At 34.3% G+C, this 17818-nt stretch overlaps 1 protein-coding gene across 13 annotated transcripts in view; it reads right to left on the reverse strand.

The window, feature by feature from the left end:
* The window catches only part of RyR (Ryanodine receptor), a 167703-nt gene that overhangs the window by 70154 nt on the left and 79731 nt on the right, over positions 1 to 17818 (reverse strand). For 8 of the 13 annotated variants that reach the window (XM_076131807.1, XM_076131800.1, XM_076131808.1 and 5 more), the window contains exons 4-25: positions 17686 to 17739; positions 16863 to 16877; positions 15016 to 15093; positions 13845 to 13963; positions 12323 to 12392; positions 10732 to 10931; positions 9313 to 9495; positions 8626 to 8797; positions 8122 to 8291; positions 7367 to 7491; positions 6792 to 6995; positions 6260 to 6429; positions 5801 to 5991; positions 5211 to 5351; positions 4658 to 4812; positions 4184 to 4325; positions 3583 to 3793; positions 3214 to 3291; positions 2607 to 2737; positions 2324 to 2414; positions 1531 to 1680; positions 146 to 299 (exon numbers count right to left, since the gene is read on the reverse strand). In XM_076131807.1, the coding sequence (XP_075987922.1) occupies positions 146 to 299; positions 1531 to 1680; positions 2324 to 2414; positions 2607 to 2737; positions 3214 to 3291; positions 3583 to 3793; positions 4184 to 4325; positions 4658 to 4812; positions 5211 to 5351; positions 5801 to 5991; positions 6260 to 6429; positions 6792 to 6995; positions 7367 to 7491; positions 8122 to 8291; positions 8626 to 8797; positions 9313 to 9495; positions 10732 to 10931; positions 12323 to 12392; positions 13845 to 13963; positions 15016 to 15093; positions 16863 to 16877; positions 17686 to 17739 (3004 nt within the window). The remainder of the gene's footprint in view (positions 1 to 145; positions 300 to 1530; positions 1681 to 2323; positions 2415 to 2606; positions 2738 to 3213; positions 3292 to 3582; positions 3794 to 4183; positions 4326 to 4657; positions 4813 to 5210; positions 5352 to 5800; positions 5992 to 6259; positions 6430 to 6791; positions 6996 to 7366; positions 7492 to 8121; positions 8292 to 8625; positions 8798 to 9312; positions 9496 to 10731; positions 10932 to 12322; positions 12393 to 13844; positions 13964 to 15015; positions 15094 to 16862; positions 16878 to 17685; positions 17740 to 17818) is intronic. The other 5 variants (XM_076131806.1, XM_076131809.1, XM_076131799.1 and 2 more) reach the window with 1 other exon arrangement.

The following is a 17818-nucleotide window of genomic DNA, read 5'->3' on the forward strand; positions in this document are numbered from 1 at the left end:
ATATTAGTATAGATAACACATCGATATGCCTTATTCGGAATTCGAGCCCAAAACCTTTAGAACAGCATTATTATGAAGTAAAGTATAACGTGAACTCGAACGGTACTATTATTCCCACATATTTGTTCTTCATTGGGTACAATACCTTCATGCTGTTCTCCAGTGGGCGGGTCCAGGTTGTACCCGTACACGAGCAACGTGCGAACAGTCTCTGACGCCGTGTCTCTGTTCGCCTTCTTGATAGCGTCGTCCACTTTAGGGTACGGGACCAAGTGGGGGGAACGGTGCATGTCAGGGTCCTGGAAACAATAATGATTATGTTAAAATATGTGACGTTTTTAACCAATTACTGTCCCAATGCTAGGCAAGTGTCTCTTCCCGAATAGAGGGAAGAGTTAGGCCTTGAGTTTACCACACTGGTCAAATGCGGTTTGAGATGTTTGCATGATCTCAATGGGTCTATAAAAAGCTTATCATATATAGCAATACTGAGTATATGGCCCAGTGTTTGGTCTACGGGACTGTTATAGGACCTTACACGATTAAATATACATTCGTTTCCTTCAGGAAAATATACTTAGACAAGATAAAATTCTTATAAATTTATATTCAAAAGATCAAACATCAAGTTGTAGTTTTTGAGTGGGAGCATAATATTATAAAAATACACAATAATATAGAAAACCGATGTCTTCTTTCTTCTCTGATGTTTGCACCAGCAACATCTTGCTGTGACCCTCACACCTAATAACGCTAACACATACTAAGTGTGAGAGTCACAGCAGACATCACCGGTATCCATCGTCAGGTTGTTCAAGTTGATGTTGAAGCCGGAGCCATGATAATACTTAGATCAACTTGAGTACAGTATATAACACAATATACAACGTAACACAATATATACAAATGTAGCACAATAACGATTAATTTCAATTAAATTATTTAAGTACTAGCTGACCCGCGCAACTTCGCTTGCGTCCAATAAGAGAGAATGGGTGAAATTCTTCCCCGTTTTTGTAACATTAATTACTGGTACTCTGCTCCTTTTGGTCATAGCGTGATGATATATAGCCTATGCCCTTTCTCGGGTATCAAAATATCTCCATACCAAATTTCATGCAATTTGGTTCAGTAGTTTAGGCGTGATTGAGTAGCAGACAGACAGACAGAGTTACTTTCACATTTATAATTATTTAAGTATACAAATCCTTCCAACGTAATGTTATAAGATTTTCAAATTTACGTTAGCCTGAGCTGAAAATTGAGACCGTGATCTCATGATCACTACGCATACCCTACCACCCAGATCACAGGCAGTTTACTTTTCTTGATATAATATAACTAACAACAGAAAACGGGAAATTATATGAACACGCATTTTACTCAAGAATTGTAACTTGCGCCGATAAGACTGAAATTTCAAGGTAAAATGCGTGTTCGCGTTAATTCCAATTTTCTATTAAGTATATAATAACATGCAACGAGAAAGTTTAAAATTTACAAATATAACTATCAGAATGTTAGTGTTACCTCATTGAGTCCATAAGTCCATCCCTGCTGTATCCTCTCCCTGGCCCACAGGTTGTGCGTGTTCTCGGCGAGCTGGTCCACGAGCTCGTCCATCTTCGGTGTCAGGGTGACAGCACTCAGGTCTAGCGGTGCTGGCTTGTAGCCGTTCGACTGAAACATTTACATGATGTTGCTTAATGTACAGACATAAATACTTGTTACATATATAGAATTGGCCCATACAGAATTTTGGTTAGACGTGGGATGATTTTGAGAAATTCGTACCCTCCCTGATTCGCGTATATAATATACTAGCTGACCCGCGCAACTTTGCTTGCGTCCAATAAGAGAGAATGGGTGAAATTTTTCTCCGTTTTTGTAACATTTTTTACTGTTACTCTGCTCCTATTGATTGTAGTGTGATGATATATTATTATAGCCTATAGCCTTCCTCGATAAATGGCTATCTAACACTGAAAGAATTTTTCAAATCGCACCAGTAGTTCCTGAGATTAGCGCGTTCAAACAAACAATCAATCAAACACTTTATAATATTAGTATAGATTATATATCATATAATATTAGACACTTATATATATTTTATATTGTATATTATATATTATACATTGTATAATATATTGTATAATAAACAATAAAGGTATTCTAAGATTTACCAAGTGAATAGTGGTATAAGTTCGAAATAAAATAATTGTTCGGACTTTTACCATTGAGAGTTGGTAAATCTTAGGTTTACCGGAAAATCTTCGGATTAACCACAGTTCGGGCTTTTACGGTAACATATATAATTTTTTACCTGCATAAAGGGTTCGTTAGGCAAGCGCACGTTACGTATACGCGCTGGTGGCTTGTCCAAACTTATGTAGTAACCCAAAGCCAGAATCGTCCTGGAAAATTAATACACAAACATTAAAAATAACGCCTCTTAAGGTTAAGGTAAGGTTTTAAACAATGGACGTTTTCAAGGAGCTGATTCCCACATTATCTTACTTCAGATCAAAAAATATAGTACATTAAGATATAGTTTAACATTCTGCTTTTGTATTTTCAACTTTGTTATGTGGGTGTAAGGTACATACTTGAGTGTCTGCACAGCGAGTTGTATGTCGTATCGCTTCTCGGCGGGCGGTAAACGTTCGAACGGCACAAGACACGGGTGTATCTTGTGTAAGTCGTCCCTCTGGTCTCCGTACATCCAACCTGCTTCGATCTACAAAATAAAAAAGACAAATAAACAAATAGGATCCATTATTGTAAAGTAGTCGATGTTCTCCCGATATAAAACAGTAATTTAAGTTATTAAACCTCGTGTCCATCATGTTATTTGCTGTTTGGAGATAATCCATACTTCCATACTAATATTATAAATGCGAAAGTAAATCTCACAGTCTGTCTGTCTGTCTGTTTATTACTCAATCACGCCTAAACTACTGAACCAACTTGCATGAAATTTGGCATGGAGATATTTTGATACTCGAGAAAGGACATTCAGGTGGTCGACGAAGTCGCGGGTGAAAGCTAATTTCATATAAAAGAAACGCAAAGCTGGAATAAAGTTTCATTTAAAAAAAAATTTAAATCAAGTACAGGTATTACTTATATGGGGGTTACATGTTCAAATTTGAACCATCTCCCTTAAAATAAAATTAAATAATTAAAAAAAAAAAAAAAAAAGGTATTACTTACTTTGTTCATGGCCCACATTTCGTGAATATTCTCAGCTAACTTATCCCTGATTTGTTCTACGTAGGACGGCAGTGTGATCTGTAAAATATAACATTTTTGATAACTAAAATAAAAAAAAATTACAAGCAACTAATAAAATATTAATATAAGTATGTGCCATTATCGAAATAGTACAGACTTGATATGCCAATTATACATACATACAATAAAAAACTACAATTAAATACAAGTCATGATTTCAACTTCAGTTAAGCTTTAGGCTATTAAAGCTTTACGTATACATTTATTAATTTGTGGTTAATTCTCTATTTCATAGCACTTTATTACACCATATATTGTACACAAATCCTCAAAGTAAACTTTTGTCACCTGTAGAGTATCGACGGGCGTGGGCACGAAGGCAGTATCGTCCTGCACGAGCGGCGGACCGGCGAGCGCGCGCTTGGCGAGGTTGCCGAAGTAGAAGCACGGCTCCAGGCTCAGCACCTGCTGCGGCAGCAGCGACTCCACCAGCGGCGAGTAGCCCTCCGGCGCCGCGTAGCGCAGCCGACCGTGCTCGCCGCCCAGCAGGAAGCGACAACTAGTGAGCCACGATGTTTTGTTACAAATTTTACTTTTGAATGCTACTATTTCCGTATATTGAAAGGTAACTTAATTGGACCCTTTGGGTGATCCAAGTAGATCCCTGCAAGATGTAATTTAAAGGGGCGACTTCCATTGGTGTAATTTTTCAAATAGTAAATAGCATTTAACTTTATTAAAATTTGGCTATTTGGCTGGTATGCAATACAAATGTACCTAGAAAATTATTCTATGTAAAAAATCTAAATAAGGGAAACACACTAAAAACTGAAACCTTTCTGACAAAAAAAAATATCTAGATCAGAACTTAAACTACTTAAGTAAACTTTGTTGAGCAAATCATATTCTTACTTTTGCTTGCCGCACTGAAGTAAGAAAGTTGACATACCTCAACTTGCTAGAACAGCTGATGACAGGGAAGAACATGCCTTCCAGGTTGAAGTTGGTGAATGATCCGGTGACCCTCACTCCGTTGAACATGAAGTTGATGATCGGCACCGTCAAGTCGAGAGCACAACCGATTACGTCACCTGAAAACATAATCATAGTATTCAATCATACTAAGCTAGGGAATTAAATAGAAGAAGGAATTTTCGAATTTCTATTACTGTCAAAGTTTAGTCCGAAATGAGGAAAGGATTGGACTTTGAGTTTAAATGGATCAGCTAAGGTTTCACGCTTCCGCAGACGGCCGTCTGCTTTTCCAATATCCTCCGCTTTTAAGTTTCATAAGCAGTATGTAAACAAAGCAAACATATTTGTACTCATACCGAGCAAGTCAGCATAGCTATCCATATGTTTACGATAATTGAGACTTAAATTACTATATCAAATACATAATAATATTATCTTTTTAACTTACCTTTCCTAATATAAGGTTCTTCAGCATGCGTCCTATTGACGGGTGTCTTTCGTCCGCCGGACCAGAGGAAGGCGCCGTCGAAACCGAATGAGTACAAATCGTCTCCCACGCCGTTACCTCCCCACTTCTCACCACCACCAGGATATGGCACGTAACTAATAGGTGAAAAGAAATCGTTATTGTAAGCAGATCTTCCCATGACATAAGAGAAGAGTTAACTTATATAGAGGTTAAATGGACAGCGATAATTTTTAAAGAAACATGTTATAAATTAATCTTCTTTCGAATTATGATGTCACACTAGCTTTCCAATACTACGTTGTTTTTAGCGATCAATCTAAAACATTATAAACTCAATGTAATTTATGTTATAGTCTTTCTTTCAATATTTTTATTACAGTATTTGAATATAAGACCAGATCAGCAGTTAGATGCGAGCTATCTGCGTTTTCAAAGAAGCGAGGTTCTTTAAAAAGGCAGAAACCATAATTATTTTGTATCAATAATCTTAAGTCTTATGTAAAGTAATGTTCATGTTCAAATTACTTCTTACCCAGTAGTGTTAGCCCATCCGATCCTAAGATGTGGCATCATGTGCGTGGTCTTCTCGATATGGTCCATAGTCACTTCGAAGTACCATTTACGGTACACCGCTGAACCTTCCACACGACCCACGAAGATGTTTGGACGGACACTGTGGACCAACAAACAATGAATCATGAATAAGAGGCAGAGTGAAATGACACCAAGGACATATTTTTTTAGATTTATGTTAAGTAAAGTACTATTTGGTTATGTAGGCTTGCGGTCTGAATTATACAATTGTTGGTATAAATGTCGAAAAACGTTCTAAGTACAACTTTTTTATATCGTATCAAAAAACACATAAAAAATAGAGAGTGAAAACGTCCTTACTATGAAGTAAAATAGGATCACTATGAAGTATAAGGCAACATTTTTTGGAAACAGTTTATGTAAAACCTGGTTTATACATATATACGAGATGGCGTATTCCCCTATGATTCAAATAAATTTACCACACCCTTTATAAAGCACATTTATGAGCTTAAATCACAGAATACATCATTACAATACTGTTATTGTAATTATGTATATAGGCGAAAGATGATAATGATAACATACCTGGACACGTGGTCTACCAACTGCGTCTGCAGCAGCAGATTCTTGCCAGGCAGCAAGTAGTCACAGATGTTGTTCTGTGAGGAACGCACGGCTACTCCGTTACCCACGCAAAGAGAACACAGTACGTCCAAGACTTTAGGGTCGCGACCGTGCTTCTCCAGCAGTGAGATGATTACTTTGATGTGTTCGTCCTGGAAGAAATGAAACCCATTAATGTCTGCTTAGCTAGAGCAATTAAGGCTCGGTCAGCCATAGTATAAAAAGAGGTATTTTTTTGTGCATAAATTAACGGACTTTTATAATGCCAATAGCTTGTACGTGTTGCATTCGGACGTAAGCTGCGTATTTAGTATTTTTTTTCATCAAGCTTTGTTGTCGTCCAACACCTCAGATGTTCCTGCATAACAATTGAGGTTTATATTGTCAAATGTCACCATGTCATAAATTCTAGAAACTCACCCTCATCATGTTCAGAGCTTCAGGCGAGTCAATAAGCACACAATGCAATACATCGAGCATTCCCGTGCCTTCGCCCGACGCCTGGGAGCCCAGTCGAGAGAACAGCCAGTTGAGACGGTTCGAGTTGGCGAACTGGGCGCAGTTGGTGTGGTTGCCCTTGATAATAGCGGCTGTGGACGAAAACAAATTGTAATTGTAAAGGATATAATAACAAAAAGAGGTAATATTCTCCGGAGGAGCAATTTTCTACCACTATCGATAAATATTGTCTTAAAAACTGATCAGCGCCTCTAGCGTATTTCGTAAGAACTACTTTTGACTGCTCAAACAGCTGTCAAGAAAATAGGTATTATGTTACTTTGATGAGTTAAATTATATGGTTAAGTATAACTATACATATAATTAAAGTTAAGCGTTGACTGCTCGAAACTAATAGACCACATTACTAGCTAAATTGCATTTTTCATTTTATGTTTAAACCATAACTAGATCTTCAATTAACTACAAATAGAACTACAGCTTCATAACTTACCAAGCAACTGATACAAGTATCCTGAGATCATTTCCCAGCTCTGCCCAGACTCGTCTCCCGCGAGGAACCCAGCGAGGAAGCCCTGCGACGTGATCACGTTGATCTTGTCAATAGCTTCCAGGATCAGGTTGAGGATACCTTCCTCTTGGAACAGGTCCTGTCGGTTGCGCAGCGCACGGAATTTGTTTTGTTTCTCTTCGTGTTCTGGAATATAAGGAAGAAACAATGAGGTTTATTGATGATTGTCGCCACACAACTACTATTGCGTCGGGTCGTGGGTTAATTCCCAAACGGAGCAATTATTAGTGCGATCCACAAATAATTGTTTAGGGTTTGGTTGTACTTTGTGTCCGTCGTTTATATGTTTGTAAAAGTCCCCGCGACTCAAGAGCAATTGTTAGTGCGGAAGTTGTCTATTTTTTAAATAAAAATAAAATAAAATTACATTTTTGATAGACGTGTGTAACTCAAAAATTATGGACATAATATTATGAAAATCTCAAAAATATTCTTGGTTTTAGCCACTCAAAGAGGACCATTGACAATCTAAATAGGTAAAATGTATGTTAACGTACCCATATCCTCATCAGGCTGTGCGAAGTAGTTGATCAGATCTTCAAGGCACATCACCATTTCGTTAAGATTCACCGAAGCGAAAAACATCGAGTGACGACGGTTCTCTTGAAGAGTTTCAAGGCCACTGGAATAACGTTTTTTTTATTATAACATTCCCAAGAAGAAAGTTAGGTTATTTTTTTATTTCAACTGACAAACCACAAAGCAAATACTACAGTGCTGCCATCTAAGACCGCTTGATAAAAAAAATTGCGAAGATTTTACCGTCCTATTGGTGCGCTAAATTGTAAAAATAAAATTGCTTATCAGAATATGTAAATTCAGGTATTGCACTATATTAATTATGTTGATATCAATTTTAGTAGTAGTAGAAAGTTTCAATTAAATTAGCCTACTGGGAAACTAGCGTGGTTGATAATTGTACCGAGTCATAATCCTGTTATATAGATCCTGTTATATCCTTTTACCATTTTCCCTTAACAAGCAAAAAGTAAGGTGTAGGACCAATAGCATAACGGGTACTCTGAGATAAAAGCGAAAAAAAATGTCATGAAGAGAGATTTTGTGGCCCGATTTAAGCCTTTTTAAATGAGGCTTGTTAGACACATATTCGGTTCGGCAATAAATTTATCGAACAACAAAACCGTCATCTACACCTTGGTTTTGCCGCCCGGTTAGGCCGAATAATAGAGAACCGAATATGTGTAGCAAGCCTAATAAGCTGAAAAACTAGAAAAAAAATGCAATTACTCACGTAATAAACTTGGTGAAGAGTGATGAACACTTTCTGATGACCCTGGCTGTGCGAGACTCTTCCTCCTGTGAACGGGAGAAGTCCAGCCCGTCGTCCATCTTGCCTTCCTCGTGGAGTATCGCTTGTTTTTCTTCTACCTTACCCACACCTTTCTTCTTTGTTTCGTATGACTACAGAAGACAATTTATAAGTATTAATAATTTATATTTGTCGATATTATTTAGGTTGAGTTAGTCCTTACTGAAAAATTTGTAAAAAAAATATTTTGTGTTTAAGAATGACAGAAATATTTACACTTTCTGACTCATTAACGTTCAAGCGCATTAACGTTAAGAAAATTCTATGCAATATCAGAAAAACAGATATAGTGGGTTTCAAATTCAACTTTTATGCTATAGAAGAGACACTAATCAGTAATTTTTTTTTCATAATTGAGAACGAGAATACGTAGGCAATTTCCGCTGAAATAGATTTAATAAAACGTTTTACTACAAAGCTCCTCACCTTATAAGACAGCCACAGTCCAGTCTCAGAGTGCTGTACAATAACAGTGGAGTCACCATACTTGATGATGGGCGCGCCGATCACTTCCAGATCCTTGTCCTCGAGCTGCTGCTTCTGATCGTCCTTCTCTTGACGGAGGCAGAAGGCACATGATGCGGTAGTCGCTTCTTCCCTGAAAGAATACATGAAGGTTAATGTAATATTCTTTTATATACGTATGTCAGAATGTGAGGCTTGATGATTTTGTTACTGTAGTGATTTTTGAGGAGTATAGTGGAATTTACAGATCTGTAGATGGCGCCACTTGCTATGGAGGGTTGTTCAGGCAGACGACCGGATGTAAAAACATCAGCCAAAACTATTGACAGTACGTTTTTCAGAAAGAAAACATGTTGTGGCTATCCTATTAAACGTGAGTTAATGACAAGATAAAAAAAGTTGTCGCCATGTAAGGTTTCGTAAAAATGCAATTTATTTTTTTATTGTTTTGAATATTTAATTTGATAAAAACGATAGTAATAATAAACTAAAAGCATAGTATTAGAAACCATTTCAAATGAGGGATGTTTTTTTATGTTAATGTTTCATGAGAAATAAGGTCATTTATTTTTAAAACTTAAAATATCTTTTTGACACTCTAAAGTACCATTAATTCAAATTCAACAAACTTAGTAATTTGATACCAACCTGCTAACTAAATACAGTTCATTCTGGTCGTTGACCCCCAGGTATCTGCCGGTAGTGATGTGTCTGATCCTCATAGGATGGTACCAGTTGATGAAGCCACCTGCCCACTTGGTGCGCGCCAGCTCGAGCCGCCAGAGCGAGCGCGCTTGGGACATCACTGACCCGCCTTCGTAGACCACAATACTGAGGGAAAAATAATAATAAATAAATATTATTGGACAATTTACACACAGTCATTTGAGTCAAAAGCAGAGCTTGTATTGTGGTAACCAAATAACTGATAAATATACATAAATACTGCTAAATACATTTTTATATAGGTAATTTAAGTGAGGATGATCGTTTAGGTCTTTTGAGTAGGTAATGTAATTATGATTGTTCATATAAACTTTATATGTATTTTGCAAAATCATACCAAGACCCGTGTGATGTTCAGTATTAAAAAGGAAATGCGATGTAGTAATAGATCTGCTAATCTTCTTTCTTTTATGTATACGTTTTACAGTTAAAATGTTCATCTTTCAAAAGTCTAGATATATTATTGTGTGTATCGAATAAACGCAGAAAACATTCGACAGAAACCCGGAAATTACGATACCATCGGGCGATAAGAACTTTTGCATTTCAATTTATAACTTTGACTTCGAATAACTTTTCTTTTAGGAATGAACGTGACAGCATAAAGCGAAAAAAAGTTTGCCTACAGAAATACGATATTACCTTTACATTAGGATACAAGATATTTTTTAACATACACAAAATTATACATCTTCAAATTCAAAGTGGTAACATTTTTCTCATTTTTTAAACTAGCAACACATTTCAATTTCGGCAAAGCAATCTAATATACATAAGTCCATCTACAAACGAATTCACTTTCGCGTCTCTTCGTTTTACGATGAGAGTTAATAAAATAAACTCAGTAAAAAATACTCATGGAAAATGTATCCGACTTCCTTTCCTCTTGCTTTTTACTTTATTATGGTTATAAGATGTTTTACTCCCATAAAAATATTTTGATGGAATTTCCAATTTCTTTTCGCCGTGTAATAAGTAGATTTATAGAATACTGTATCTTTAAGTAGACTGTGTAGACTCGATTAAAGAATACTATGCTTGTTTATTCAATAGATATGATTAACTAATGAAATCAAAATGCGAATTGAACGCAATTAGTTATGTATTTCTGATACACAACATCATGTTTATAAACCTGTACACCTTAACCTTAGACGTATAATATGCACTTAGGCGGGCCTATTGTCATTACCCATAGTATACTAGCAATTTAGAAAATACCATTATTCTCGACATGTTTCGATTAGCTTAACCATACCAATATCGTCATCAGATCGTTTTAATCTATCAGAGAGGCTACCCAGCAGTTATCCATAAGTCATAAAACTGAATCACACTTACTTCTGCCCCCCATCCTTGGTCCACGTACTAGGTATGGTGAGGCACTCGTCTCCGCCGTGGAAGAACCTTAGCACGTCGCCTCCGAACACATAGCCTACGTATTTCATACGAGAAATACCCGTGCCGTACGGCTGCACCGACCAGTGCGTCACGTGAAACGACGCGTTCACTATAGATACTTCATTTTCCTTTGTTGTGTGCTGGAAATATAGAATAGGTTATTAGTATCGAAGGTATGTTTTGGAGAAGGTAGTGCTGAAACTAAAGGGACGTGTAAAGGGTTTGCGATTGGTTGGTACTTTACATTTAGTGAATTTGGAAGCTATTTTACGTGTTTTGTGCTAACTATAGTTGCTACGGAACAAAAGGAATATTTACTTTTTACAAAAAAACATCAAAAAATAATATAGAAAAAGATTTTTTTGGCAATTTATGGATTCGATAAATCATATTTCTAGTATTTTGTGTCGCATCCATCATAAAAACACTATCCACCATTAACAGAAGCCTAATATTTTATATTTGTTATTACAGATTTACAAACTATTTATTTTTTTAATACCCAGTCAACATCCAAAATAAGCCACTTGTACCTACATCCCATTCCTAAGAATAGATTACATCGAGAAAATGCCATTTTCTAAAATGTTGTGATACTACAACAGCATGAAAGGACATGTGAAGGAAACGCTCATAAGTCTTTATATAATAATGAAACTACAACAATTACTGGTGACATTTATACAACACGACTCTTAGATTAATTACTTTGAAATGTCAAATGTAAATAAATTATAACAACCAGTCGTCCGACAATCGATGAAATACGAAAAATGTTTTGTGTCGCTACAGAAATCTTTCACATACACAAATGGTTCAAATTATAACAGTGACTACACGACAGACAGAATGTGTTCAACTACACAACATTTAAAATGTGTTCTGTGTATGAAATACATAAAAAAATGTGTTATTAACATAATACGACTTCAATGAAATATCCCAATGTAACAAATAATCTACGACACTGTGCGTATAACAAAAATAACAATTAGAGTACCAATGGAATGTAACAATAACATTTGAAGCCACAACGGCCACATGTGAATGAAACATAAATAACATTTAGTATTTGTGACCTCACCGATAGGATAAACCTTAATCCTTTTGTGTGGCGAGAGGAGCAACCTGACTGCGACAGTAATACTTTTCCCTGAGGTCAAATATATTAACATTTAAGACCTCTAGATACTTTTTATATGTATGAACTTTTACAAACGTGCAGGTCAATTCATCTTTTATACGAAATATGTAGAATGTATGAATCCCTAAAGAAAAATAAAATTAAGGCGACTCCAATCGCTAACTAAATGAGCCCTATGAGGCATATTATAATAACCATAAATTGTATGTTTAAGCATTTAAGCTAGTTATATAAAGAAGTCTATTTTTTTCTATTTCACACGAAAACGAGATAAATAATGTTTAAGACTAACACAAAATGTTAGAACTTTTGCAAAAATAAGTTCTTTTCTAATGTAATTTATTTAACAGTCGCAAGTTTAAAGATATGATAGAATGGCAAACTTACCAAGTATCTTTCAGTAGCTACGGAGACAAGAATCAAGTCGTCACCAACTCGAACCTTCTCACCCTCAGATCTGTGAAAATAGACAGAATACTTTGAAGCACAAGAGTAGGCACACTAAAATATGGTAATATACTCATTTTCAACAGAATACTTTGAAGCACAAAAGTAGGCTTTATAAAATCTAAAAGATGGTAAAATTCCCATTTTCTAGTCAGTCGTAGGCACTTGGTATCCCTGGACTCATAATAAAAATAGGAGCACGTACATTAATGCGTACACGCACCTTTAGATATGGCTAATGTATTAGGCCGGGGAATAAGTCTTTTCGCATTATAGGTATGTATGAAATTGTAATGAAATCTCTTTGGCTTCAAGAATCACAAATGAGTACACGGTTCATTAGGTTTCTTTCAGTGAGCTCGTGAGGTACCCAAATATCGAGCTTTTTTGTGTAGAGAAAAGATTTTATTACAAGTTCACACATACTATAATGCGAAAAGACTTTTTCCCCGACCTAATATACGCAAAAAAAAACACATTTGTTCGTGAACGTGATTATACGTTTCTTTTGAGTAAGCATTTAGGTAATTCGACCATAATATATAAACAAACAGCGAAATCAAGTTCCTATTTTTAAAGTCTTTAAGTTGTACAAATGTTCATATCATATTATCATCTGATACAAACTTAGCCACTTTGCCAATTAATCTTTACTATCCATTAAAAAATTCAATACTCAGTATTTTATTTTCAGTCAAAGCGTTAGCGTCATCCCTCGTAAAACAAAATACCACAGCCCTCTCGTCTCGGTTTCAGCGATAAAAAGTGCGATCAAATAAAAAAGCGTTTTTGGTATTTCTACAAAGCTGCTTATATTTCAAAGTCCGAAATAAAATGCGTTTTTCAATCTTATTTCAGAGAAAAGAAATGAGGTTTTTCGTTTCAATACTTAACGAGATCTTGGACGCTACATTTCTTTGTTTTATTTAATGTTTTTTGCAAACATTTATTCATGGCTATCATTTATTTTTTTAAACGAGATAGCGTGTTTTTTCAGTCAACAACGCATTTTTTTTCATAATCCATGACAAACTTACATCATCCATTACAATATTGACCAAGCCGCTCCAGGCTAATTTCTATGGTATGAGGCTAAGCACTTTACTTATCACGAGACCAAGTCTTATTTTCTTACTTTAAAAAAAGACAACTCCCGCACTAAGAATTGCTCTTGTGTCGCGGGGACTTTTACAAACATACAAACAACGGACAAAAATACAACCAGACCCGAAACAATTATTTGTGGATCGCACAAATAATTGTTCCGTGTGGGAATCGAACCCACGACCTCCCGACACGAAGGGGTAACCTAAATCACTGCGCCACGGAGGTCAGTGGTTTAGGTAAGTGACAAAAATTTGTTTAACATTGCCTTCAGACGTTAGAATAAACTATAGTCGCAATACACAAAGACCGTTGTCAGATGGGAATCGGTTCATATATATTACAAAGATTGTGTTACCTCTGCTTGCTAGCTGGATGTAGTGTCCACCAGCAGGCTTCTCCCTGCGAGTGCTCCTGCAGACCCACGTCGAAGGCCAGCTTGTCTTGAGACGATGATGTTGAGAGACATGCCAGGTACTACACAGACAAACAAACATATATGAACAAAAATATCTAATAATATAAGTACAAGGCTTTGACAGGGGTTGAAGAAGAGAAACCCCCTACCCTTTTTTCTCTTCTAGTAGTAGCTAAAACGACACAAAACAAATTAATTTTAATATTTTCCTCAAATAACTTACGGTACATATCTAATTATGAGATACGTATGAACTTCTGTAATGTGGATGAATAGAGAAGAATATGTTTCGGCTCAATATATTTTTTATCAAAGAATGTAAAAGCATTCAAATGGTCAGAATTTGAGTTTAAATCTCGATTCAGTACCTAGTAATTTATCGCCTAAGTTTAAAACCAAGTTACTAATAAATAACTAACTTGGCAATAGTTTTCTTTAGTTCTTTCCATAATACATTTGAGTAACCCCACTTTAGCCAAACAAGTCAACATACAGTAAACATTAATTACTGCAAGTGCTTCAAGAAAATGGCTTGAAGATTGCAATTGCAAGTCTTATTATTCATAGAGGTGACCTTAAACTTTTATTCTGCGGCATTTCATTTAAATGTATTCAAGTTTGCGGCAGTTTCCTTGAATGTATTTTAAAACTAAGGTAAGGCTTTTATTTCTATGAGGGATTTAAATGATCTTTGAGTACAGAACTTTTGTACTGACGGTGATACTTGAAGTTTAAAACTTTAGATCTCAAACCCTAAAAATGTATCTACCTATTTGTTTGCAAAAAAATATTTCGTGTGGGAATGAAACTCCTAAAATGTGGATTATGTGAATTGACCCCAGATAGGTAAAATATAAATACTTACCAGTCCAATTTTCTCACCCCTTAATTATTGTTATGAAAAAGTTAAGGGCTTAAAATTACTTAATACTAAGGTGCACAATAGGACTTATGCGTATGCGTGAAGTATTTTAAAGGAAACGATACCTTATAATAAAATACATATGTTTTGCATGTACATATCATCTTAATATAATGTATACATACCGCAATAGTTAAAGAACTTAAATTAAAAATACATATATTTAAGTATATAACATATAATACATACCATGTCACTGTTAAGATGTCGCAAAAGTATAGCATTGCCGTACAAAAGCGTACGATGTCCAGATCCGGTGCCTTTGCCCTGCAATAGACGAGCGAGTATTAAAGCCAATGTACCAAATATCGTCCCACAGTTCACTGATCTAATATAACTATCAGTTTAACTGGATGAATTTATATTGCCGTCTGGATGAAACTAAAACTTGTATATTTATACTTGGCTTTTTTACTTTTATGGAATTAAATATTGTTTTATAAAAAAAATGCTGAATTATTTTGAATAAAGATAAATGCAAATAAAATAAGGGTATGAAAGTTTCAAGAAAAAAGTTTCAAAGATCAAGTCAATAAAAAATGTATTTCAAATCAAGAATAATAATTGTGGAATCCATTCAGAAAAAAATTAAGGTCTTATTTTTTCTACTGACATCTGTTTTTTTTTAATAAATGACATTTAAAAATGCAAACTATTGAAAATATCCAAATTTATTTATCAAAAGTTGATTTTACTATAATTTTCATGTAATAAGTATAAGTATATTATTAAGTTTATAACTCAGTCGTCAGGCCAACAATCTAAACATATTCCGGGCGAGATTACACGTGTGTGATATTGCAACCCAAATTATATCTGACAACTGACAATCACTGTCCATTATAATCTCATTGCTTGGATTCTTCTGATTCAAACATATGAATCTCTGAAATACTATTATTTATAAATAAGGTTTTAACTAGATATGTGTGTAACTTTCATGATTACAAATTGAAGAACACAAAAAAATGTAATCTTTTTTTAAAGACAACTCAAAAAATATCTGACATTATCTATTATAAAATAATGCAATAATAGCAATATTTTATAATATTCAATAGTGCATATTATTATTTAATAGTTATAATAATCGTGTAGGAAATTATAAATATTATAGATTTAAAAAAATATACATACATAAAATCCTGCCTTTTTCCCATGGGGTTAGGCAGAGATTAAAAAAACGCACGTTGTGCGTTTCAAAAAAATATACGAAAATATTTTTTTAATAAAATATTTCATATAAAAAGTTTAGTTATTATTTACCAATACTTACTACTGAGAATATATTATTGATGTTAATAAGAAAAGGAAGATAGATTTGTAAACAATTCTAATAAAATACATGCTTGGGATTAGGTAAAGAAGAGACAAAACTACTTGCTATATACCATCTTATATCAATATGGGAATCTGACCCTGAAAGGTCAAGTTTTCAAGGTCGAGGTCATTGCGAGAATACGAAACATTTTGTATAAAAAATTGTTCATGATATATAGGTTGTAATAATATATTACAATAAATATTATTTTGTGTATAATAGAATATATTGTGAGAGAAAAATTTGTGATGTATTCTGTAAATTTTATTTATGGTTGTATATTCGTATTTTCGTTGTAAATGTAGATAATCCGATATATCTAGGATTTTGGTGTTTTCATTAGATTTTATTTATGGTAGAGAAGTGTGTTCGTATGTAAAATTATGTACAAAATGTATTGCCGATTTTAATAACCTTGTTTATACTTCAAAAACAGTTGATTTGTAATAGAAAGAGTACTATGGAAATGTGTTTTTAAAGTAATATTAAAAATAGTCAAAGTATTTCAGATGGTATAACATTATAAAACTAATAAATTAGTAACATTTCATTAGCGATCAAATAATGAATTTTGAAAGTTAACGACGTATTATAAAAAAAATGTTAATCAAAAATTTTGTAAGAAAAATTTCGAAGTCATAGCCAAATGTTTTTAACCAATGAGCCAAAAAAAATGAATGACAGCATGCACTTTACCAATAGGTAGAATACTCACTAAGTTTTCTTTTCCCTGGAAAAATATAAACCACGATCGCAATACGTATAACGAAATTATTCACAAAAGGACAAAAAAAATATACTGTTAACACAATAATAAATATCTGGTGTATACAAAATCATACAAAAAGATTTGCCTTTTGAAATCTTTACAGGACATCAGGAATTCGTTTCACCATTTCCTTGTCTTATGTTATCACAAAAGAACAAAACAGAAAAGAATTTCACTGATATTATAAAGTCAAAAATATACTATTTACTTTTGTTACATGTAACAAAACTGACACACACTAGTCGAACCAAAAAATTATTGAAAACATCAATTTGGTAGATGAATTGCAGATATTATTTTATTACAAAAAAAAAAATTGTTGGATTGTGATACAAAATTCATGGATATTTAAAGATTTCGTCTTTTTAGGTTTCAAATGAAAAAGTAAGTGTGACAAATTATGTTATTCATGTACGATAAAATATAAATATAATGTAATCATTTCAACTAAATTATAACTACAACTTTCAGTATGTGCGTTTTTTCTGTTACATGTTTTAAATGCCTAATTAGATTTCAACAAAATAATTAAATATTTAAATGAACCAATTATATTTTTGCCAGTACAATACCAGATTGTACCGATAAAGTTAATAGTGAAACTAACCCTTTATTAGAACATATTTCAAGTGTAGTTTAGTCAAAATAATAACTGAAAATTATTCATAGGGTGGTCATTATTATACTTCGGAAAGGTTGTTCAAATGTTAATCTTACAGGTACATATACTGTGTACATAGATATGGTCGACTTGAGGTCAAATACTTACAGTTTCCGAGCCTGCCGCCGTCACTAACTCTTGCAAGGCTCTTACTGACAACGCCTGAAAGTAAAGCAATATTTTAGGAAATAATTCGTAGCTTGCAGTTTTTCTTCTACAGCTGGATAAGAGTTTTCTCAGA

Source organism: Anticarsia gemmatalis, chromosome 26 (assembly GCF_050436995.1).
Source record: "Anticarsia gemmatalis isolate Benzon Research Colony breed Stoneville strain chromosome 26, ilAntGemm2 primary, whole genome shotgun sequence".
Classification (NCBI taxonomy): domain Eukaryota; kingdom Metazoa; phylum Arthropoda; class Insecta; order Lepidoptera; family Erebidae; genus Anticarsia; species Anticarsia gemmatalis.